At 43.1% G+C, this 25,706-nt stretch overlaps 3 protein-coding genes across 4 annotated transcripts in view; 2 read left to right on the top strand and 1 right to left on the bottom strand.

The window, feature by feature from the left end:
- Positions 1-2,439: 2,439 nt before the first annotated feature.
- On the top strand, positions 2,440-7,527 carry Ccl5 (C-C motif chemokine ligand 5). The gene is made up of 3 exons (XM_027426450.2): positions 2,440-2,592; positions 3,611-3,722; positions 7,041-7,527. Exons 1-3 carry the CDS (start codon positions 2,517-2,519, stop codon positions 7,126-7,128), a joined length of 276 nt encoding a protein of 91 aa, XP_027282251.1. The 5' UTR covers positions 2,440-2,516; the 3' UTR covers positions 7,129-7,527.
- Positions 7,528-11,810: 4,283 nt separating this feature from the next.
- On the top strand, positions 11,811-20,259 carry Heatr9 (HEAT repeat containing 9). The gene is made up of 14 exons (XM_035448135.1): positions 11,811-11,846; positions 13,134-13,315; positions 13,586-13,712; positions 13,913-13,969; positions 14,164-14,220; positions 15,288-15,345; positions 15,713-15,843; positions 17,216-17,398; positions 17,788-17,877; positions 17,971-18,090; positions 18,708-18,781; positions 19,173-19,224; positions 19,595-19,681; positions 19,894-20,259. The coding sequence occupies exons 1-14, from the start codon at positions 11,811-11,813 to the stop codon at positions 20,257-20,259; spliced, it is 1,620 nt and encodes a 539-aa protein (XP_035304026.1).
- A 4,932-nt stretch (positions 20,260-25,191) lies between these two features.
- The window catches only part of Taf15 (TATA-box binding protein associated factor 15), a 32,219-nt gene continuing 31,704 nt past the window's right edge, over positions 25,192-25,706 (bottom strand). For both annotated transcript variants that reach the window (XM_027426451.2, XM_035447398.1), the window contains exon 16: positions 25,192-25,517. In XM_027426451.2, the coding sequence (XP_027282252.1) occupies positions 25,478-25,517 (40 nt within the window). In that variant the 3' untranslated portion in view covers positions 25,192-25,477. The remainder of the gene's footprint in view (positions 25,518-25,706) is intronic.

Genomic DNA, 25,706 nt, shown 5'->3' with positions numbered 1-25,706 from the left:
CAGGTACTTACTTAATAAATATACCATAAGAAATGATTAAGACTAACTCACCATTGATTTAGTATCTATCATATTCAAAACATTTGCTGAAAAGAAGGGGAAGAATACAAAAGACAAATAGAAAACAAACATGATAAGATACTGTGCTCAGGACTAGACAGATGGCTCAGTAGTTAAGAACACTGGCTGCTCTTACAGGGGACCTAGGTTTGATTCCCAGATCCTACAGTGGGGAGCTCACAACTGCCTGTAACTCCATTCCAGGGGATCCAACACCCCCTTGTCAGTATGGTACTGTATGTGTGCATTCTTGCTAACAGGTGCAAACACGTACACATAAGAGAAAATAAACAAATTTGTAAAGGATCCTAGGCACACAGTTAAGAGACAAGCACTGCAGAGAATGAAGAAGTTTAAGGCCATCCTGAGTCACAGCGTGAGCCCTTTCTCAACACAAAAGACAAGAGACAAGGCAGTGAAGAAGCGGTTCACAATTAAGGGCTATACAGTTACTTGTGTGTTGTCTGTCTCCTTCCTCCTACTTCATCTCAGAGCCTTAACAAGAGCTGCTGGATTTCTCTAGCAACAATGAAGGGTGGTAGAAAGTGATCACTAATTCAGTGACATTTATCATTGCAATTTATGACCATAAGCTACACACTTAACCTCTTTAAACTGAACCAACCCCCTCAAAGGCTCAAACTCAAGATCCTCCTGCTTCAGCCTCCCAAGTTTTGAGACTACACGGTGGATGTGGTTGTACACGTTTGTAAATCCCAGTATTCAGGAGTCACAGGCAGGAGGATTGCTGAAAGTTCAAGCCTAGCCTCACCCATATAACAAGTTTAGTATAGCCATGGCTACATAGAAAGAAGCTGTCTGCCTCAAAAAGAAAAATGAAAAAGATAGGGGGAAGAAAGAAAGGAAGGAAAGGAGAGGGAGAGAGAGAGAGAGAGAGAGAGAGAGAGAGAGAGAGAGAGAGAAAAGAAAGAGAGAAAGAAAGAAAGAAAGAAAGAAAGAAAGAAAGAAAGAAAGAAAGAAAGAGAAAGGAAGAGGAAAGTGACAAAAGAAATGTGTTTTCAGTATATGGTTATTCTTCAATAATCAGCTTGGTCATTACTGATAAATACTTACCTCTTATTCAGAAACCAATTTCAGCCCCTATTCCCCCGGCTAAATTGTCCCTAATTCTGAATTGATGACGCACCAAATCCTTTAGAATGGAGTGAGGTCCCTACCTCTAACCCTGTGGTTCAAGGAGTCCCCATCCTTCAATGTCCAGTTATAGACAGAGGACCAAAGTGAGAAACAGGACAGCTGGTTTCAGAGCACCTAACATGATGGTAACAGCCTCCATCAGCCTGTCATTGGTCACATGTCAAAGGACTGACAGACAGAGAATTCCAGACTGTTCCAGAACTTGAGTCTCAGGTCCATTCCCACTGTGGCATGGCCTACTGGGATTACCACCCATTAGTTCATCTGCTATCCATTTGCTTGTCCAATGTCCATCAGGTTCCAGTCCTCCCTTCACTTCTACAGCACCCATGTTCTTACATTTTGCTCCAATAGCTGGGACTAGACTCTGAGGTTCAGCTCTGACCTGTGACCCTGAAGCTTGGTTCTGTAGTAGGGACCTCCAGCAGATCTCAACAGTTTTTAATCTTTAATCCTATAGAGACTCTTTTGCATCTATGGGATTCCCTATCAGTTCCCCTAGCTCCTAGATAGATAAATGATAGATATATAGATGATAGTGATAAATATGATTGATTGATTGATAGATAGACAGACAGACAGACAGATAATTAGATAGGACACAGTTATTTTATTCCTATCTTAATTACTAATGTTAACTCTAAGATCACACATCACACAGTAAATATCTCTGTATCTACCTGGTCATCAAGGGAATCAGGATTATTTGGCAAACTGCTGTCAACAAATCCACTATCCTTTGTTAATTTATTGTTAACAATAAAGTCTGACATTGTAGAAAGTCACAAGTGTGTTCTATGTTTCTGATATAGTGTGCTCATGACAAATAACCTTCCATGAAGAAAACAGGAAGACAAAAACCAAGCCTGGACTAGAACATGAGAAGTTGTCAAGTAAAGATCAATAGGTCTTGACCTTAACTGAACTGACCCCCATTTGCCTTAAGGCAGCATCTCCCTGCTATCTGGGGAGGGCCTGCTTGGGAAGGAAGATCTGAGGATGCCACAGAAGAAGGGATTGGCAGGGGGGGGGGATGCTGATAAGTCATTCTTGGACTGTAGGGCAGTAGAGGCAGAGTCATATACTTCTGAAGTTCAGTTTCCTTTTCCATTCTGTCTATGTTCATTTGTGACAGCAGCTAGTGTTTGGTGTCTGTTGTGGAAACTCCCTCAGTCGGGGGGAGGCACTTCCTCTGCTGCCCTGGCTCCCTTATAAAAGGTCTGTGTGAGCTGCAGAACATCTCTGCAGAGGATCCTGAGACAACGAAAGCATCTCTCACAGTCTCTGCCCCAGGTACCATGGAGACCTCTGCAGCTGTCCTCGCTGTCATCCTCACTGTTGCCACCCTCTGCGCTCCTACATCTGCCTCCCCACGTAAGTCCAGGGCTCTGACCCCTACAGTTCACACTCTATCTAGATGCCCACTCCATCCTGCCACCCCTAGTATGTATACTGCCTCAACCCCATGTACATTCTTATGTATCATTGACACAGCGATCCTGTCATCCCTGTTAGATCTCTAAGCCACATTATGGCAGGATCCCCCTGATGAACTGCCTAATGAACTTCTCTGTGTCTCCAAAGTCTACACTATGAACTGTGCAGGCTCTCCTTAAGTGTGGACTGGTGCTGGGAATACCGTAAGGCAGGGTAGCTCAAGCTGACTTTGAAAGATGACTCACTCATGTCTGTCACCAGCATGGTTTCTAAGAAATGTCTAATACTTTTTAAAGTGCCTGAGGAGTGTTAGTCTCTCTTTTCATAGAAAATAAATGGGGCTTGAGAGAGAGAGAGAGAACTACATGCCTATACAAGTCAGACATCACTCAGAGTCCTTTACTTCTGCCATCCTATCTAATACAACTGGTCTTTCAGTGGCTGTTCTTGACTTTTGGTGGGCAACACAGGCCCAAGGAGACAGATTCTTGTCTAGGGGTGCACACTATTAGAGTGTGGAAACTGGTATTCCAACCAGCCCTATCTGGTTCAGGGCCCTTCACTACAGCCCAGCCAGGCCCCAGGATTTGAGAGGCACTTTCAGGCCCCTTTATAAGCCTTTTATAGAGCTCGGCTTTGGATGCTTCCCTAGATCTTACTCTACACCTCAAAGAAACTAGGCTTTGAATCCTCTAGGGGAGCTGAAAGAACAGGGCAGAAGGTCCTGAGTAGAGAAGGAGCCCAGCAAATGTTATGTACAGAGCATAAAGCATGTGCTGAGCTCTAGGACCCACTCAGGGTTTGGACAGATCCTTTCAGGCTCCTGTTGAAATCTCCACTGTGGCAATGGTGTCCTCTGAGCCTCCATTTCTACCAAGAGAGATGACAACAGACACTGCTTTCCGAGATAAATTATGTAAAGAGCCCAATACACTTGTTCTTCTTCTTCTCCCAGATGGCTCGGACACCACTCCCTGCTGCTTTGCCTACCTCTCCCTTACACTGCCTCGTGCCCACGTCAAGGAGTATTTCTACACCAGCAGCAAGTGCTCCAACTTTGCAGTCGTGTAAGTCTCAACCCCACGGGTTCCTCTTTGGGGTGTAGAAGCCACCACCCCACCAAGCCCTGACTACAGCCCTGCGTCATCTTTCTCAGAGAGTGCCCCCTATCACCGCTACTCACTGCTACTCCTCAAATAGCCATGGCTCCTCATCTCCAGCTCAGAGTTCCCAACCTTAACATAAAAAGAACTAGACACGGTATCCTTAGAGCAGCAGTTCCCACTGTGGGTCATGACCCCTTTGGCAAAGCTCTATCTCAAAAATATTGACATTATGGTTCATAACAGTAGCAATGTTACAGCTATGAAGTAGCAACAAAAATAATTTTATGGTTGGGGGTCCCCACAACATGGGGAAACTGTATTAAAGGGTCGCAGCATTAGGAAGGTTGAGAACCGCTGCCTTAAAAGATCCTGTCTACCCTGACAGGCACAGTTCCTAGGACAGCAACTTTTGCTGCCCCAGCTTTTATTTGAGCAAAGGCTGAATGCCCTGGAGAAGATCCATTCCATCATCCCTCTCCAGTTAAGAGCCCAAAGGTTCCATATTTCACACCCAATCCATCTCAGCTAATCTTCTGAGGAACTACAAAGGGTCAAGGTCAGGACGGGTCAAGGTCAGAGCCCTAATTTCAATCAAGTAAATAAAATTTTAAAACCTATCCATTTAAGAAGTTATAATGAGCCAGGCATTGGTGGCGCACGCCTTTAATCCCAGCACTCAGGAGGCAGAGGCAGGCAGATTTCTGTGAGTTCGAAGCCAGCCTGGTCTCCAGAGCGAGTGCCAGGATAGGCTCCAAAGCTACACAGAGAAACCCTGTCTCGAAAAAAAAAAAAAAAAAAAAAAAAAAAAAAAAGAAGAAGAAGAAGAAGAAGAAGAAGAAGAAGAAGAAGTTATAATGAGATTCATCTTTAAGTATGTATATGGATAGATTTAGGGAACTATAATAATCTCTGCCACACAGGGAGTACTTACTGGAGTGTCAAGTCTATGTACATTGCCTCTAAATTGTGCATAGCCCTGCCTGGTATGCACAAATCTCTCACATAATAAAACTGAGATTCAAAGGTGTTTGCTGACTTACTCAATGCTGCACACCAAGTGAGGGTTGAAGCCTGTCTCTGGGGCTCCCTCTCTTATAAAACAAAGTTAATAGTGACAATAGCTTCAGAGAGTTAAGATGCTAATGATTTACAGAATGAAAATGGAGAGCTATAGAAATGGCTCAATGGTTAAGAGCATTGGCTGCTCTTTCAGAAGATCCAGGTTCAATTCCCTGCATTCACATAATGGCTCACAATTATCTGCAACTCCAGATCCAGGGGATCCAATGCCCTCTCTTCTGACCTCCTCAGGCACCAGGCACACATATGGTGACATACATACATGCAGATGAAATATACACATAAATCTAAAAAGGGACAATGGGACAATAAAAAATTGAAGAATGTTAATCAAAAAATTAAGATTTTATTTATTATGCATAGTGTTGTGCCTGCATGTATGCCTGCAAGCCAGAAGAGGGCGCCAGATCTCATTATGGATGATTGTGAGCCTTATGCTTGTCCCACTAGCTCTTACAACTTAATTTAACCTGTTTCTGTTCATTTATGATTTGCCTTGGATTTTTTACCTTTCTCTCCTTCTGTATGTCTTTTTTTCTTTTCTTTTCTTTTCTTTTTTGCTTTCTATTTTTTATTTGAATTACAAACAAGATTGAATTACATGACAATCCCAGTTCCTTTCTCCCTCCCTTCCTCCCCTAACACTCCCCCAACTAAAACCCTACCTATCGTTATCCTTTCTTCTAATCTACACCTGACTCAACCTTTCTGCTCCCTCATGACCTCTGCATCCTCTTCTTCCCTTCTCATTCTCCTAGCTCCCTCCCCACTCTTCCCGTGCTCTCAATTTGCTCAGGGGATCGTGACCCTTTCCCCTTCTCCAGGGGACAAAGTTTGTCTCTTTTAGGGTCCTCCTTGTTCACTAGTTTCTCTGGCAGTGTGGATTGTAGGCTGGTAATCCATTACTCTATGTCTAAAATCCACATATGAGTGAGTACATATCATGTTTGTCTTTTTGTGATTGGGTTACCTAGCTCCTTGTGTATGTCTTACTTTCACTGTTTCTCCTGTCTAGTGGCTGAGCTTCTAGTTCTGGGTGTGTCCCTCTATTTCTCACTTGTTCTCTCCTACTTCTTCTTCCTTGAGCCTCCTCCTACTTATTTTCTCTCTGCCCGCTGGCCCCGCCTATCCTTTCTCTGCTTAGCTATTGGCCATTCAGCTCTTTATTAGACCAATCAGGTAACTTACTCAGGCAAGGTAAAACAAATGCAACACATCTTTTACATAAACAAATGCAACACACCTTCACAGAGTTAAAGTAATATTCCACAACATGGATCTAGAGGGCAAACTGGATAAAGGAGGAAGGAACCAAGCAAAGTTCCAGCAAGACAATCCATTGAGATATTGGATGGAGGGCTGGAGGGATAACTCAGCCGTTAAAGGCTAGGCTCAGAACCAAAAATATAAGAGATGTTGGATAGAGTGTAAGCAAGGGGCTGAGGAGAGGGTCCAGGAACTGCCAATAAAAAGAAGCTAGGCCAAATTGTCTTGGTCATCCCTGGCTACAGATCTGCTCTGTCATGTTAGAATCCTAGTTATACCGTTTGGTAAGCTGGGGCCCCTCAGCCTCTCTGAGGTGGCTCCAAAAGAAGGAAATTAAGGCACTTTTTTCACTAGGTCGCAGAAAGAATAACAGTCCTTAGACCATCTCTTGACACATAATGGGTATAAAGAAGAATCAAGGAAAAAATTAGCCAAGATAACTTGTTCTTGGTATCACATACTATATGAAGGAAAAGGAAATGGAGGCCGGAGCAATCCTGGCTGCAGGAGTTGGTACCCTGGTCTTTTGACTCACTAGCTACAGGCCGAGAGTGCCAAGAAATTCAACTAGCCATTTTTAGGGTTCCCTCTTAATTTCCTCAACTCAGATTATGATTTAAATACAATCAATACTCAACTTCTTTAAATTCAGCACTCAGTATAAGGCAAGGGCCAAGAAAAAGCCAGAGCTTGGCCTTCTCAGTGCTGAGTTCCAGATTTGTGTGTGTTTGTAGGGAATTAACATGCATGAAACTCTGCCTGTAGCTTGGTGCCTTTAGTTACAGCAAAAAAAGAAATGTCTTCTAAAAGGAAGAAAACAGTCCTGAGCTACAAAAATGCCCTACCCAACTCCATAACTCATTCCCCTTTATGCTTTTCAGTCTCCGTACACCAAAAGCTGCCCCACTATTAGCTTCTTTTTCTCTCCTACAGCTTTGTGACCCGAAGGAACCGTCAAGTGTGTGCCAACCCAAAGAAGAAGTGGGTTCAAGAATACATCAACTATTTGGAGATGAAGTAGAATAGAGGATTTCTTGGGCCTCATCCTGTATAACTTACCTGTCATGGCTTGCTCTAGTCCTAACCAGCTTGGGGATGTCACTCAGCAACCCCCTGCTCCCACTCATTCCTGGGAGGGCATAGATGCTACCTACCATACCTTAGAGATTGTAACAGCACCCTCTTCTAGAGCCTGGGAGAGCTACTGAGGCCCTGCCCTGAGACAACAGGAAGTCTCCAGGCTCTGAGCGTCAGGCTCCTCAGCGTGGTTTGGGGACAAGAAAGGAAGCCTGTGTATCTTCAAGCAAAGAAGGAAAATGGAGACCCTATGTACAAATGTTCATACCTCAGGCCCTTACAGGCTCTGCACAGAAAACCCAAGAAATCAGCACTTCATTAAAATTTCTGATGCAAGGACAAAGCCGGCTCCTGGTTTGATTTCTTCCTAAGGAACCCTACAAGCATTAAGCATGCAGAGATCTAGGCACACACCTGATATCAACACCAAATTTAGGAGGTATGGCCTGTGCAGTTAGCAGGACTGGGAGCAAACACCTTCTGAAGACAGATAGGCAAAGCTGGTAAAGTAACCAGTAACCTATCTACCAGGGTTGAAATCTAAGTATCATGATGTACTACCTGTAAGTCTCCAAGAATTTATCTGGATCCTTGCCACAACACCTCCCTGCCTACTTCCTCAGGCTTTTACTGACCCCTCTACCTTAGACCGACCCATACCTTATCTCTAGTGGGTTCCTCTAACACTATCATATTGTCCCTAGAAGAGGACTTAAGGACAATTTCAGAGGCCTATGTTATTTAAGATAAGGTTTTAAGGTTTTTGATAACCGTACCAGCACATTGGGATGGGGGGGGGGGGGGACAGCTGTCCACCTTTCTCACCTATGTGTCCCTTCAGGTGAACACATATAGAGTAGTCATAAATGTAGATAACATTAGTTGAGCACTATGTGCCAAACAGTGGCTCAGCTCCTCACATTCATCACCCTCTTTTACTTTATAACCTTAGAGCAGGTATTAATATTAGATGTTTACGGTTTTCATTTTTAAATTATGTGTGTGTAAGACAGAAGACATACACACATGAACACACACACACACACAAACACACACACACAATAGGATCTCACTGTGTAGCCCTGGCTGCCTAGAACTGGCTGTGGCCTGGAATTCTCTGGGATCCACCTGATTCTGCCTCCAGAGTGCTGGGATAAAAGGTGTGTGCTACCAAAACTGTCCTTTTCAGCATTCTTTTAACACATGTTTTGGGTGTGTGTGTGTGTGTGTGTGTGTGTGTGTGTGTGTGAGAGAGAGAGAGAGAGAGAGAGAGAGAGAGAGAGAGAGAGAGAGAGAGAGAGAGAATGTGTGTAATAGGGTTTCCTATAAAGCCCTAAATTGCCTGGAACTCCCTATGTAGATGAGAGTGGCCTAGAGTTTAAGATAATTCCCTCCATCTCCAGTGCTGAGTTTACACAGCTGACCCATCATGCCCAGTCATCAGTCTATTGAGTCAGGATCTCAGTATATAGCCCAAACTGGCCTTGAATTTTCATGCTGGAATCACTTGGCTGAACAACATTTTTTTTTTTTTTTTTGGTCCTTAAGAGCATTGAAATTGTTAGATGTTTAGATTATATTTTTGTATTTAGTCATTTAGATTTTCTTATTTCCTTATAATTGGACTCAGATTAAGTAATTTTGATAGGAATTCCATTTGAGTAATGTTATCTTCATCTATGTAGCATATAAAAGCATATCAAATCAATTTACTTATATTAAGACAGATAATTCAATGATCCATTTTTTAATACTTTTTTAGATTTGTTTATTCTACTTTATGTGTATGAATGTTTTGCAAGCATGCATGTATGTTCACCATATGTGTGTCTGCTGGATCCCTTGTAACTGGGGTAATAGATGGTTGTCAGTCACCATGCATGTTCTGGGAATTGAACTCAGTGCTAACCACTGAGTCACCTCTCTAGACCAATGACCCATAGTTTCTTGATACATAGTGTCATGGTTAATCTTGATGGACAAGATTGAATGAGTCTGGCCCAGCAGAAGGGCCACACACCTCTAATTCCAGCACTAGGGAGGCAGAGGCAGGCAGTTCTCTGTGAGCTGGAGGCCAGCCTGGACTACAAAGCAAGTTCCAGAATAGCCAGAGCTGTTACACACAGAAACCCTGAATGAGTCTGGAATCAACTAAGCCACTGTCATACCTGGAAGAGATTTTCCTTTTTCTTTTTTCAAACATAAATTTAAATTTTTTATTTTATGTGTATAGGTGTTTACCTGCATGTCTGTGCACCATGTATGTTCTTAGTGCTCATACAGGTCAGAAGAGACATTAGATCTCCTGGAATGGAGTTTTAAACCATTTCCAGTTGCCATGTAGGTGCCAGGAACCAAACCCGGGTCTTCACTAATGATCTTAACCGATGAGCTACCTCTCCAATCCCTTGATTAGCTTAGCAGTGTGGGAAGATCTACCTTCAATGTGAGGGCCAGACCCTGGACTGAATGAAGAGTGTGTGCTAAGCACAAAGTATTCTCACCATACCTGACAGGCTACTGTGACTTCCCTGCCATAGTGGATTAGAACCCGAACTCTGAAATAAAATAAACCCTTTCATATGTAAGTTGCTTTTGTCAGAGTATTTTAACCACAGCAACAGAAAAGGATACACAGTAGGCTTCCTGCTGCATATTGACCAGTACTGTAGACACTGGGGTGGAGTAAGAAAAGGATTACATCAGAGTCAGGTGGGGAAGGAAGCTTGGGGAGGAAAGCCTTCAGAAATGACAGCATTGATATGGATTTGAAAGCTCTGAGTCAGGTAGGAAGGGAGGGAAAAGGCTACAAGGTAAATGGAACAACATAAGCAAACAGAAGAGATCTGAACGGCAGTGCCTTACCACACACCCTTCGACCAGCAAGGAGGGGTGTGCGTGCATGTAAAAGAGGTTTCCTGATGCCCAATCCTGTGAACAACTCCCACCCCTAACATGGGCTGACTTGCGCTGGATGGTTCACAAACACTTTGTGCCCCACCAAAGCCACTGGAGTCGAGCAGACACGTAACTTTGCCACTTTTCTGCTGAGGGAAATGAAGTTTAATGAGCAGCTCAGTCAGCAGGCCAGCGAAGGCCAGCAGTGGAGCTCAACAATGGAAATGGGTTTTGTTTCCATAGGCAACCTGGTTGCTGGGAGCTTGGAAGCTTCCATCTCCAGAAGTCAGTCCCAGGGCCGTCCTGGTTTCTCTTGTGCCAGAGGAAGGATCTCATCAAGCTGTGCCCCCTTTGCTTCACATCCTTTCATTTTTGGCTGTTCTAGATCACCTCTGGCCTACACCAAAAAAGATGGGCAATGAAAAAGAGGACATTTTCTCTCAAATGCCTAGGTCAATGATCAACTGTCCATGGCTGGAATATCGTGACAGGAACAAAAGTGAGGATGGGTGGGAAGGACTGGAGCCAGGGGTGGGGCCTGATAAAACAGAGTTAGCTACCCAGTCCCATCTCCAGACACCGCCCTGGGTTTAGCAAATGCATGGGAAAGGCCACAGCAGGCCTATGAGCAGTTGATGGTTCTCCACAGCCTCACAGCAAGTCTATCTCCTCAGTAGGCCTGACTGTGTGCTCGTCAGCTTCTCCAATGCCTGTTCCTTGTTCTCTGACCCAGCTCTCACATCTCCAGCTCTTTGCATAAGGTCTTCCCTAAGTTCACTGCTCTTACCCCTGGCTTCTCTGATTAACTCTTTTTTTTAATTTTTAATTTTTTGAGACAGGGTTTCTCTGTGTAACCCTACCTGTCATGGAACTCACTCTGTAGATGAGGCTGGGCTCAAACTCAGAGATTTGGCTGCTTCTGCCTCCTGAGTGCTGCAATTAAAGACGGGCACCACCACCACCCAGCTAACTCTTGCTTATATGCAAGACTTGGTCTGTATCATCTCCTCTAGGATACAAATATCTGATTCCCCAGCCCCCAGGGTGCCTCTCAGCCCTACTGTCTATGTATATTTCCACATTAGTTTCCCTTTGTAAATCACTACAGACCAGAATTTCTGCTTCAACTGCTAGGTCAGTGATTCTCACAATGTCCCAGAATCATCAGATCAAATCCTAGAGAATCAGATACTAGGGGAATGAGCCCCAAAAATCTGAGTTTTAACATGCTTTCCAGATGAGTTTAATGCACATTCCTATTTGAGAAAACAAATGAGACCAACAGTTGTCACCTTTAACTAACTATTGGATCTCCAGGATAGCTTCCCAAAATGCCTAGACTCTATTACCACAAACCAGACTCAAATTAAGTCTGACACTTAATTTGGCCTAGGAGTGTTCAACTATCAATAATTCTGATAGGCAACCAGGATTGAGAACACTCTCCTGTGTTCCTTAAATGCCAATGGCATGGAAGGCACCAGGGATCTGGTTGAAATGAAGTTCTCGATGGCATTTCTGAGAAGCTTGTGGGCACAGTAACAGGAAGACCACATGCCACTGAAGGGAAAGGGCCATCCTGGTTCCTAGGGAAATCTCTAGAGCTAGCATTTACTAAATGCCAAACAAATGAATGCCTCACCAAGCATCTGAATCTACTTTTTTAACTACTGTCTTATCTGCACCACACATATATCGTTGCTCCTCTTGCCAGAATTCAGAAGAGCCATGACTCCTGTTCACCTGCCCTTGTCCTGTTACAAGGTAAGTAACTTCTGTTACCTTAGGAACTGTGTCAAAGTAGGAAGGGCACCAAATTCACTCCCAATTCAAGCTAGCTCACAAAACTACTGACATTCTCCTGTGGGTCTGCCTAATATTAATGTTGTGTGATCTTGGGCAAGTTACTTCCCTTCTCTGAGTGAGCCTTCAGAGTCTCCTTGTTATAGGTCAACAATGCCTGCCCCCTTGTGTAGAGTTTCTAATGAGGTAAAGTCCATAAGGCCTTGGCTGTGCAGTGTGCTTGCTAAAAGGAATCATTTTGTTAATGCAGCAATCCTTGCTTGGGGTTGCCAGATAAAACACAGACTGTCCAATTAAATTTAAATCTTCCATAAACAATGTATGGGGTTTTTAAAATATATCAATGTCCTAAATATTTTATTCATTACCTGAAATTCAAATTTAAGCTGACAGTCTTTGGAAGTTTCTTATTTGTGCTTTTCTAAATATAGAAAACCTATTTCTACAAGTCAATATTCCATGATTTGAAGTCATGATAATCACTGGAAAACCCTTAAGATCCTATCAGTCACTAAATTGAGACTTCCTGGCTGAAATCCATTGTTCCCTGTTGCCCAGCAAAATCTTTTGTAAAGATAGAAAAGTTTGAGAGATGGCTGAATCTTGGCCAGATCCTCAGAAAACCACTGGCCTACATGAACCCCTCTGCTACAGTCATAACTGTACCACGAAGTTAGAGGCCTGGGATCTAATTGCACTAGGCCCTACATGTAGTCTCAGCAACACACACAACAGAATAGTCACACAGTTAAGACAGTAATTGAAAAAAGTCTATGAAATTCATGGAGGTGGAGAACTATGTAACATACGGTAGGTGCTGGAGTCTGAATGCGCAGTAGCCTCTTTTCCCTAGCTTTCTATCTCCCCCAGCTCTGACCTAATTCCTCTCTGCCCATGTGACCTTTCAAAGGCTTTGAGACTCTCAAGTAAACAAACTGTGAACTCAGATCAATTTACAAATCCCTTTGAGATCTAGAGTGCTTTTGAGCGGCACAACTATCTTGGGAGAAGAACAGAACAAGGAATTAGCTCATTTTACAGAGAAGACTGAAGCTTTGGTAAAGTAAACTTTTCCAAGTCATATAATGGGGGAGATGGTAGCTGTGGCACCAACCTAGATGACAGGCTTAAAGTGGTATCTCTCATGTTTCCTTTTCCTCCCTTCAATACCCCTTTCTCTGATCCTAGAACTCCAGCAATGACCTAGGGGAGCCCTCTGACTGCTCTGCCACTTTCTCTCCCCACCAGTTGCCAAAGGAAGCATTTCCCCCAAGTCCAGAGCGATGGAGGGTTCATCCAAGCAGGCCAAACTCAACTCCTGTCTTGTATAATAGAAAGTCTGATCTCTTCTTACATTGGCGCACCCTGTATGATCAACGCAAGGAACGGGAGTCACAGAAGATGCTTGGGAGAAAGAGAAAGCTCCCAAGGTGTGCTTTGCCCATCTCTATACTCTTCACACCATGCAACTCCTCCAGGAAAAGAGAGGAAAAATTAGGATGGGTTGGTCCAAGAGTGGGACAAGTCAGGTGCTAGAGAGGACCCTGGGATTCTAGAAGGGCAGCTCCATCAAGGGAGTATCATTGAGTCCTCTTTGATATCAGTCTTTCTCTGGTCTCTTCTCTGAGGCTCTGTGGCACAGTTGGGGTTGTGGCCTGAGGAGGGGAGGAAGAAGGCTGTCTGTGCAATTTCTCACACAGGTTCTTCAAAGACAGTGCCCAAATACAAAACTTCCATGTCTCTATCAGCAAGCTGACTTTAAAACCTAACTTGGAAACCGGGTCCTTAGATCCCACCAAGGACCCTCTGAAGTGGCAAAGAGTAAAGGTCAGGACCATGGTGGGATGAGGACTGTGGACACTCCTTTCCTTTGGATATCTTTACTTTGGGTTCAGACTACCTACCCTTCGTCCCTGAGTCCTTCTCTGCAATATGGAGGGGAGGATGGGGATAGGGTTGACTGTACTTCTTCCAATTTGGAGTTCTGCTTTTCTCTTCCATTGAACTGGCCAATCTTGGATGAGCAGGAACTCACAAACAGCCTGAAATCTCCAAGGGAAGATGAGCAGTGCTATGCAGCCTATGTGAGAAGCAGCAAGGGGATGCTGGGAGGGCAGCTTCCGGGGGTGGTAGCTGAGATGGAAAGGGAGAACCAGCTAAAGGTGGATGTGGGGAGTGGGGAACACCCCAGTTATAAATTTCAGCTGTGTCCAGAAGACAATAACTCTTGAGCTGGTATCCAAGGTCAATTTCCTTTCTGCTATCTGTCTTCCTGCAGGCTTTAGGCCAACTGGGCATCAATAACAAGTTTGTCATAGAAGCTCTGTGGCAGGTGGTGAGTCTGGGGGCTGCATGGAGTTCAGGGAAAGAGGAAAGAGGGTCTGAGGTATGTAGAGGGTGGGAGCATGGACACATAAGGCTTCCCAGAGCACCAGGAAAAGTCAGGTCCACTGTTGCGTGGTGAAGTCCCATCTTGTACCTTTGGCCTCTTTAGACTGCAGCTTGAGGGGAGTGGAAATCTTACAATCCTCCTTGTTTATGAAAACACTTTGGACTAAAAAGCCAGAAAAGAACTGGCATTGCAACCAGGCTTAGTAGCTCATGTCTGTAACCCTAGCACTCAGGAGGGTAGAGGTGGGAAGACTACAAGTTCCATGAGAGCTTGAGCTACATGAGTTCAAGACCAGCTTGGGCTGCATAGCAAGACCCCGTCTTGGAACACTAAGGACTGGGGAGGTAGCTCAGTAGCAAAGCCTTGGCTAGCATATACTAGCCTTTGAGGTCTATCACCACACATGGAAACATACACCACCCTGGGATTTAAACTTACACCAACCTCTGACTTAAAACATTACTCCAGGCTTACATATGTTAAGCTAAGCATCCTGCTATCATTATTGATGGTGGTAATTTGTGTGTGTGTGTGTGTGTGTGTGTGTGTGTGTGTGTGTGTGTGTGTGTGTGTAGATAGATTTTTACTATGTTGCCCAGGTTTTGAACCATGGGCAATCCTCCTGCCTCCTACTCCCAAGTGTTGAAATTATAAGCATGAGTCACCACACCCAGCCTGAGCCCTAATCACTCTTTATAGTCACACCTACAATCTTACAGATCAGAAAAGTTAATAGTGTCTCACAAATAGAAGTTCTGCGAATCCAAGTGCTTGCCTAAGCCAAGTGACTACGAAACACCACACAGCGATGTGCACAGATGCCGACTTCCCTGGCTTGGTGCTGCTCCCACCTGCCAGTATCATCCTGCCAGTATACTCTGTGTGAACATAAACAAGCCATTCTCTAGTTCTCTGACTTCTATTTTGTAGAAATTACACTGAAGCAATCCTTAAAGCTTTGACTGTCTAGCCCTTTATGGTATGTTTTCACTATTTCCTTCTTAAATCAGGTTCAAACTGGTTCAGCAAAAGTGAAGGATGAGGCCTATAAAACCCTGGTCATCCTAGGTACGTTCTCACCCTTGTAGGGAATTGGGGAGGTATTAAAGTGCAGCCACTTTCTACAGGTATGGGTAGAAGAGAAGTGGGTATGACTCCAACCTAGCATTCTGCAGGGTCTGGGGACTACCCTAGACACTGTTGGGCAGAGAGAATGCAGGATGAAAAAGGAAAATAGACTTGAGAGAGGGACAAGGAAACCTCTACAAGTTGCATTCATGCTTAGCTGCTCTCTGATACAATGGGAAGGTGGGCAACCCCTTGGAAACCAGTACTTAGACCTCCTGTCTTAAGAGTAAAGTGGTGTTAAATGGGCCCTTACAGAAAGGAGGGGTTCTTGAAGCCCTGCCCTGACCTGAGCACTCTCCCTGTCCAGGTTGCTTGAATAAGGCTGTGATCCAGGCTATTATCAAACAGTTGGAGGAACAAAATGGGAGTCAAAGGATAGAGACCCTGATGGGGCTACGAGTAGCTCTGAACTCCTGGGCTGCTGTGCCGAATAGCAAGGTGACTGGGAAGAGAATCTGTAATTGGGGAAAGAAGGTCAAGGTAATCAGTGATTTGAGCTGGGACTTGAGTCCAGAAGAAGGTAGCCTGTATAAGAAGACACTGTCATTTTGGAGTTCCCTCTAAAGTTGAACAGAAGTATAGGCTGATATACTACCATTAGACAAGCTCTGTAAAGCCGAAAAGAGTGAACAAGATTCTTCAAGAAACTAGCATGTCTGTGCCCTTTAAGTGGGAGCCATCATTATCATCACCTCTAAAGCAGCCCATTGATGCAACACCTCTGTCAAGAAGGAACAGAGACTAAGGGAGTCAACTGATACGGCTCTCGCTTATTTCCCCCTTTAGAGCCCTCACTCTCTAATTCCAACAGTGTTTCATGTAAAAAAGAATCCATTACTCATCCATTTATTCAGCAAATACATATTAAACAGTTACCATGTGTCAGGCACTGTTGGTCCCTTGAGATTATCAAAAACACCAAAAAGGCAAAGCACCCTGCCTTTGTTTCGGGACTCACAAAATAATTTAATTACGAAAGTATATAGTACTTTAGAGATCACAAGTGTGGTGGGAGGAAGTAAGTAGCATTAAGATTGCAAAGTAGGGATGAAAATAGGCTATAATTTAGGCATAGTAGACAGAGAAGGTCCAATAAGAACAGTGAGGGAATTTGAGTAAGACATGAAGATGCTTTACAGATACCGAAGAGAGGATACCCCCAACAGAAAGACTAGTCAGCACAAAAGCAGGAACATGATTGCCATGGTCAAAGATCAGCAAGAAAAGCCAGTGTTGTTGAAGTGGAATCAAAATAGAAAAAGCAACCAGAAATGAAGGGCTAGTCAAAGAAGTTAACAGTTTAGATTGTATGTGGCTTTGTGGGCTTTTTAAGTATGTGAGCTCTTACTCTATATAAGGAACTTTTAGAAGTCTTAACCAAAATGTAATTTTCATTTTAAAAAGTTCACTTTAACAGGCAGATCTCTGTGAGTTCAAGGCCAGCCTTGTCTACAGAGCAAGTTCCAGGACAGCCAGAGCAACATAGAGAAACCCTGTCTCAAAAAAAGAAAAAGTTCACTCTAAATGATGACTTAGGAGAGAGTAAAAAATTAGGGAAAGAGTACAAAAATCATGTGATGGCCTGAGGCTTAGAGAAAACTGGTCTGAAGCAATATTCTAGAAAACATGAAGCCTGAGCCAAGTATAGCAGCATGTACCTGAAATCCCAGCTCTTGTGAGACTGAGGTAACAAGATCCTGAATTTGAGGTCACCTATAAAATGAGATTCTATCTCAAAAAAAAGAAAAAAACTAAAAGGTGAAGATATATCGCCTCCTGCTGCTCACTTCATATACTGTTTCCCTTTAAGAGACCTAAAGTTGGAAATGAGGAAAAGCTGGTGCCTGCACTGAAGAAGCTGATAAACAAGTCATTGAATGAAGTGTCCTTAGAGGCAGCCCTGTGCTTGGGTTTCCTGAGGCCTAGCAACAGCATGGTCCAAGAGTTCTTGCTACTATGTCTGTGCCAAGGGCCCATGTCTCAGAGGATGAAGGTATGAGAGGCAGGAAGCCAGGATCCCTGCAAAGTGCTTGGCAAACAGTGGCCAGTGTTGCCTTGGGTGGAGTATGGTCCTACCATCACATCCCAAAGAAAACAAACTTCAGCTGGGTGCACATCACAATTCTGTGTGTTTATGAATATGTAAATATATGACTATGGGGATATATGGACAAATGTGTGCATACATACATATATTTGGCATATGAGTGTTCATTTATGTGTACACACATCCACTTGTACTCTTATTCAAAAGGCCAAGAGGCAGAAAGAAGCACCCTCTCCCGGTTCCCAAATGAGTTCTAGGCCCAGTCCTAAAGTCTGCTTGGCTGTCAACACACCTCTGGGCACACCATATACCCTGCCCTATCCGATCCTTCACAGGCACTTAGGATGCTGGTCAAGATGATGAATGTTCACTCAGCTGCAGTCACCAAAGCCATTCTGGAACAGCTACACTCTGATGTCCTTGATGTAAGCTCTAGGTACCTTCCTTAGCACTAGAAGAGGAGAGTTGGAGAGTGCAAAAATGCATCACCTTTCACACCTTCCTGTCCCTTCCCTTAGGATCGCTTGGAAGCTACCCAGATGCTCAAGACCATTGGGCTGGAAAAGATCCAGGCACAGGGGCTGGAGGAACTCACATTTGACCTGCTCAAGAGGAAGATACACAATGAACCCTTCCTAGTAAGACCATAACTTTCAGTCCCAAATCTGTTTCCTTTTTATTCTCTTGAGGGAGTGATTCCCGACAAACCCCACACCCTTATCACACTGGTTTTACCCTATTCCTCTCATGTAGTCCATGTTTTTAATCTACCTTGTCTGGCCTCAAACTCACAATCCTCCTCCCTCTGCCTCCCAAGGGCTGAGATTACAGGTGTGCACTACCACGCTCAGAGCCTCTCCAGCTTTACTTCTCAGAGCCACATACCAGTTGTGCTTAGGGTGGCTATATCCTGATTTGCCCTCATATACCAGAATAATTACTGAGTGCATTCTGAAAAGCCCTGGTCTGACCACCTCAGTAAATAAACTGTCCCCCTACCCTATCCTTCCACTCATTCTTCAACAAGCTGAGGCAACACTTCCTCCAGGGAAATATCCCAGAACCCAAGATCAAATAAGGAAATCCTATGTGCACCTTCCAGAGTACTGTAGTTACCTGTTTGCTTGTTCTTTACCTATTCCAGTTGCTCAAGGCAGATACCCTTTGGGACAAAGACTGAGTGTTCAATAAAGGTATATGAAGTACTGCAATGGTACATCCCAGCATTCCCTCTTTCTGTTATCCCACTCTGCAGGCAATGAGGCAGGCTGTGTCTGAAACAGCCGAAGTTCTCAAGATGAAGCCTTTAATAACGAAGTTGATGGAAGCGTGAGTTGGACTAGATGGGGCCAGAAGGCACCCAAGGGGTTGGCTGAAAACCTTATCTGTTCTTCTGGGGCAGGTCATTCTGACTCTAGGCTTTTATCTGGGGGGGAGGGGGAAGAAGCTAGTAATATCACTCAGAGTTGTTATAAAAAAGTACTATAACCCCAAGGGAATTTTCAGAAGGCCAAGAGTTGTGGTGATGATCAAACGAACCCTGATCATTTTAGTGTTTCATGGTGAACCCTCCCAGCTTCTCTGATTTGAGAACCAAAAGAAGGAAATGAAATTAGCAGCACTCACCATCATGCCCAACTCACTCTGGGCCTGAAATGTAACCAGCCTCCCTCTCACTCTCCTTTCCCTGTAACTAAACAACATATTCCCTTCTACACAGGCAACTGATGAGCCCAGATGCCGGTCACCGTCAGGAAGCAATCATCTCTTTGGTAAGCTGGGCTATTTTTTCTGACTCAATTCTTGAGGTGTATTGATGATGGTGAGGGAGTAAATGACTTAGCAGTTACTGAGGATAAGAAAGAACTGTGGTTTGGGGAGGTTATTTCAGAATTCTAGTTCTATTGAAGGTTCAAGTCTTGGAATGAATAGAGTAAATGATAGATGGGTATGAAGGATGCTATTAGGTATTACAAAAAGGTCCTGACTCACTGATAATGGGATCTAGATTCCCCAAAGGAAAGGGAAACCAAATCTCTCTGTAGGCCATAGGTCATCTCAAAGGGAGTAAAATGGGATAGGATGGGGCATCTTACCTTCCTGAGGCTGGCTACTTAGGCAGATTTACTCATTCTCTGCCAGGGTGCCCTGGGGATCTGTAACCAACAGGTGTTCCACTTGCTGCTGGACATGCTAGATGAAGAAGAGTCCCAGGTTGTGAAGAAGAGTGTAAGACATCCCTGTCACATACCCCTCCCATTCACCTTACTATTTGTTCAGTCAACAATGGGAAATTGGGGAAGAAGTACTCAGACACTGTCCCTTGGCTTGATTCCTTGGAGCCATAGTAACCATGTCTAGAATTCCCTCTCCCAGATGCTACCTCCTTTCCCAGCCCCAGCCCAAAGTGAGCCAACCTCAGGGTCTTTGTTTCCATGCAGATAAAACAAACGTTACTTGTTTGGGCCTCAAGCAACCCCTGGATCCAAAGAAAGCTGAAGAACAAGGTTCTCTTTGTGTATGATACACCTAAAACTGAGAACGTAGAGCCTACAAGGTTCAGGAAGGAGCCCGAGGGCTTAGATGACTTATGTATCAAAGACTTTCGACTTGCTAAACTGAACCCCTTGTTCATCTCAAAGTCCTGCAACAAGTCGGGTGAAAAGCAAAAGACTCCTCCTTTCTCATTCTATTTCTCCAAACCAAGAAAGCAAAAGCCACAGGTCGAAGGGCCTTGGGAGCCAAAAATCAGGGAACAACTCCGGAACTTGGTGAGGCCTCACAACAGTTTTAGTTTTTGGGCCTAATTCCTACACTCTCCTTCAGGATGGTTTCCTGATAACTTTCCTTTGTTCTTTCATGAATAAATGCTTGTCATTTTACCTAGTTTCTGAAGCACCACTGCTATTCACTCTCCTGAGGCTGCCCTGGAACAGACTCCTTCCCATGGTTTCTATGCAGTCACATGTCCTTTTATCAGAGCAAAGAGAGAAGGACAGAGCAAAAAGTTCTTTCTCTGTGGCTAGCTTTCCTTTTGTTCTGGCTTCATTCTGGGAGGAAAGGATTTATTTGGCTTATACTTCCAGGGCACACAGTCCATCACCGAGGGACAGCTGAGCAGGGATTTAAAAGCAGGAGCTTGAAGGCATGAACTATGTGGGAACACTACCTGCAGCTTTCCTATATGTCCATGGGATGATACCACCCACAGTGAAATGGGCCTTCCTGTATCAATTTGGAATCCATACAATCCCCCCACAGACATGCCCACAGTCCAATCAGATCTAGGTAATACCTTAATTGAAGTTTTCTCTTCCCAGGAGACTAAGATTGTCTCAAATTGACAAAAAAAAATAGTAGGGCACTTCCCTAAATCAAGTCCCTTGTTAGTGCCCAATATCTGCCTACAAAACTACAGAGCTGGGCCTCTGCCAAAAGAAAATGCAGTTTGCTTCTCAGATTGTTTTATTAACTTTGCCCCAACCTCATTCATCTCTCTAAAATGGTGAGAATTTTAACTTTTAAATCTCTTTTATTCATTCACTGGAAAGTACCTGTAAGTGTATGCATAAGAATCCATGCACCATAGCATAACTTGGAAAAGTCAGTTCTCTCTACACACCATGTGGGTCCTGGGCATCCAATTCAAGTTGTCAGACTTGACAACTTATGTGCTGAGCTATGTATCCCAGACTAGTTCTGATACTCAGCTTTAGTCAGAGCCAATCAAACTTTCTGCAGCCTCTGTACCTCACACTCACTCACTTAAAAAGACCCCATTAACTTTGTAAAATTGCCTTAGTTTTTATTTCTATTAACATTTGGATTTCCCTTTATCAACAAAACCTACTCCACCAATCTCAACAGTCTACAACCATATGAAAAGGTTGACAGGTATGGTGGTGCATATCCACAATCCCAGCAAGAGAATAACAGGTTTGAGGTCAGCCTGTTCTACACAGTGAGTTGTTTTATTATTTAACCAAACCCAGGTCCTCTGCAAAAGCAACAAGGCTTTAACCACCAAGCCATATCTATAGTCCTACACAGTGAGTTTAATGCTAACCTGAACTATATATAGCAAGAAAAAATAGTGGTGAAAGAAAGGAAGGGGGAGAGAAGAAATGAGGAAGGTAGTATAGATGCCTGGAGTGTGACACCTTTGGAGAAATACTGGGTTTTTGTTTGGGTTTTGTTTTTCCAGACAGCATTTCTCTGTGTAACTTTGGCTGTCCTGGAACTCACTTTGTAGACCAGGCTGGCCTCGAACTCACAGACATCTGCCTGTCTCTACCTCCTGAATGCTGGGATTAAAGTGTGCCACCACAGCTCAGCAGATAAACGCTGATTTTTTTAAGTGCAGTACAATGGTTGACAATATAATGCAAAGAATAAATGATTAACATCTGAGAGCTTTGGCAAGTAGCTAAATCAAGTCAAGATTTCAGATAAGCAAAGAGATGAGAATGTTTGAAGAGATGGGGCTTTTTGATACACTTTGTTATTAAGGAGCATGCAGAGATCCCATTTCAAAGATCTGTTACAGAGGGGTGGGTTACATTTTGATGTTGTCCTAGAATCAGTTCTAATAGAGATTCTGATGGTTGAGGGGCCACCTTGGAACTCTGAGAGGAGGTAATGAGAAGGCTCTGACACACTAGTGATAGACCCATATGGTAGGTGCTGTGTGAAGACATCTATGCTCAATGCTATCAAGTCTGCTGCTGAGGGCTGTTAAAATTAGGATCAAGGTGTTACCATACAGAGACTGGTTTTCTAGTTAAGTAAGAAGACATGCCTCCTAAGACACCATATATAAGGAAAAGGGTTAAGGATCTGGGGAGGGTTTTACACAAGTTGAAAGCTTATGCAACATAGTTAATAACACAGTGTTTGTGCTTATAGGCTGTTGAAACCCAGAGAAATAAGAATTACACTACTCATGCATCCAAAACCACAATGGCCAAGGAAAGAACATCTTTCCTGTCTTTGAACATTGTGCCACACTGTCAGGGGAGATCCTAGGAAGTTTCCAAAGAGGGAAACCACACTCTATAATTAATTAACCTATTTTACTTTGCACTCAGAAATCAATTCTCTACCAGAATTTTTTTTGTTTTTTTTTTGTTTTTGTTTTGTTTTGTTTTTTTGAGACAGGATTTCTCTGTGGCTTTGGAGGCTGTCCTGGAACTGGCTCTTGTAGACCAGGCTAGCCTTGAACTCACAGAGATCCACCTAACTCTGCCTCCCAAGTGCTGGGATTAAAGGCGTGCACCACCACTGCCCAGTGACTCTACCAGAATTTTCACTAAGGCAGTAGTTCCCAACAAGGGTTACTTCTGCCCCAAGGCTTCAGGCAGTGTCTGCACATGTTTAGTTGTCAGGATTTGGTGTGCAGAAGGGCTACTATTAGCTTCCATTGAGCAGCTATCAGGAATGCATAGGACAACCCCCAAAAGAAAAAATATCCACCTGGGTATAGCGGCAAAGACCTTTAAACCTAGCACTCAGAAGGCAGAGGCAGAGGCAGAGGCAGAGGCAGAGGCAGGAGGATCTCTTACGTTCCAAGTCATCAAAGCTACATAGAGAGCCTGTCTCAGAAAAAAAAAAAAAAAGACATAACAGGGTGTCAGATTGTATGCCTATAAAGTCAGCACTTACAAGGCTAAGGAAAGAGAATCTGAGTTCAGGCTAACTTGAACTACATAGCAAGGTCCTGTCTAAAAGACAAGGGTGTGGGGAGAATATATAACCCAGATTGTTAATTTATTTTACTTTTTTGTATTAGTGAATACCAGTATGTGGAGATATCTGTGGAGACCAGAAGGAGGGTATCAGATTCCTTGAAGCTGCAGTTAAGAGGTAGTTGTAAACCACCTGATGTGGGTACTAGGAACCGAACGTGGGTTCTCTGAAAAAGCAAGTGATTTTCATGACTGAACTACCATCTTTCCAGCCCCAATACTATCATTTTTAGAGAGGATCTTATTCTATATGTAGCCCAGACTAGCTCTGAACTTGTGATCCTACTGTCTCAGCCTCCCAAGTGCTAGGATTAGATGTACTACAACACATAGCAGCTTTTGAATTCTTGAAATTCATTCTTCCTGGTATTAGTCAAGACTTAGACAAAAAATCATGTTCCTTCTCATATGCAGGTACAGTTCACAATAAACTGTATGTAAGTGGGAGTATTGGTATAGGCTCTGAAACTACAAAGGGACCACAAGAGGTGAGAAAAGTTTTTTCTTCCTTTGGGTCTCATTAGCCATACAGGTTATTCCCTAGTTTCAGGATCCTCTTCTACTCATCTATTAAATTTGTCTCTGAGTTGTACTAAACACTTCTCCCTACACACTGTCTTCCCCAAACTAGTTACCATGGGTGATTTTAAAAATGCCCAGGCTTCATTCAGATGTTTGGAGTAGAGCCTAGACATCTTTATTTTCAAATTTTCTAGCTTTTATATACAGCTAACAAGGAAAACAAGTGCTCTAGACAACTTTTAATTGTATCTATTCTCAACTCCCACTTATTGGTTGGTTGATAACTTGAAAATATGTATAATGAAGATGTTACAAAAGGTGATGTGGAAATGACTAAGTGGGAGCAGTATTTTAGATAAAATGACCAGGAAAAACAAGAAAGAAAATGGTAAACCATAATCTAATGCAGTACTGAAAAAGGAATAGGCCATATGAGTATCTGAAAGCACCACACAAAGAAAATATGCAAAGATACGGAAGCAGAAGCCTATTTGGTATGACCAAGAATTATAGAGCCAAAGGTGAGATGCAGCTCGGTGATAAGAATGCTTGCCCAACATGACTAGAGATCTTGGGTTCAATATTGCCACCCATCAAAAAAGAAAAAAGAAAAAAACAAAAGAGGGATGAGCACAGTGGCTGAACAAAATAAGCATGAAAGGATATTATAGTATGAGGTTGGTGAAAGACAAATCCTGTAGGATCTTGTAAATTGGGGTGAAAATATTAGGTTATAGCCTGTTTGGAATATAAAGCAACTAAAACTGGCTAGAGAGAGATGGCTCAGCAGTAAAGAGTGCTTACTGTTCTTGTAGAAGACTTGGATTTGGTTCCCAGCACTCACATAGCAGCTCACAAAACGCAAGTCCCAGGGGACCCAAAGGCCTCTTCTGATTTCCACAGGCTCCTCTGCACATGTGGTGCAGATGTATGCACATAAAATTAAATAAACATTAAAAAAAATTAAAGTCACTGAAAGTTTTAAAAAATAGTGACACAGTATTATAACTTACATCTTTACATTATTTAGTTGTGTAGGGAGACTTGAGAACACACTATTACAATTGTCACAAAGAGACAAATGTAGTTTGTTACCAGACTGTCAAGAGTATAGATTGTTTTAGGGTATATTTTGAAGGCAGAATCAAAAGGCCTACAAACATACAGGATGTAAGTTAGAAAACAAAAAATCCTAAGCTTTGATTGGATCTGACCTAGGTGGGCTGGTAAACACATTAGGTTAGGAAGACTAAAAAGAATGTGATTTGGAAGATAAATAAACTGTAATCTTAAATTCCTCAGGTGATTATAACTTCCAGTCATCCTAGAGAGCCACTATTCTAAACAGCTCAATAACTAATAGTTAGAAATAACAAATTATATTTAAATTTACTTGGGTAATAGTAATTTTCTAATACCATAGGGTTAGTTTGCTGTACTGAGTCCTAAGTGTGATAAACAATACGCTCAATGTCCACAAAAAACAAGCAGCTTTTATTGCAGTATTACAAAACACTTTCCATTTTGGCAATATTTTACAACGCACTTAGCTTTAAGGGTTGGGAAAGAGAAGGTGGGAAACTAAAAGGGAAAATTTCAACGGACATTTCTAAAAGGAAAACTGTCCCCAGCCCTCCCACCCGAATAAAAACCCAAATGTCAATTTCAGTACCCAAGAGGCCATGAGGAAAGCAGCAGGCAAACTCTGACAACTCCATTACGAATCATGTCAGAGACAAAGGAATATTTGAAACAGTCATCAGTATGGTCGATTGCGCTGATCATTTCTGTAGTCGTTTCTAGGGATGAAAAAAGAATAAAGAAACAAAGTAAATTTTAGTTTTTTGTTTTTTTTTTTTAAACCAATGGTACATTAGACATTTCTTCAGAATGCTGGTTACCTGTACCAGCTAGATACTTTCTACAAAAGTATCTAGCAACACACACCTTATTTCTGTATCCCAAGAAAGTATTCCTTTTTTGAGACA

This window comes from Cricetulus griseus, chromosome 7 (assembly GCF_003668045.3).
Source record: "Cricetulus griseus strain 17A/GY chromosome 7, alternate assembly CriGri-PICRH-1.0, whole genome shotgun sequence".
Classification (NCBI taxonomy): domain Eukaryota; kingdom Metazoa; phylum Chordata; class Mammalia; order Rodentia; family Cricetidae; genus Cricetulus; species Cricetulus griseus.
Note: the sequence above shows the minus strand (reverse complement) of the source record. Positions and strands in the feature narration are given on the sequence as shown.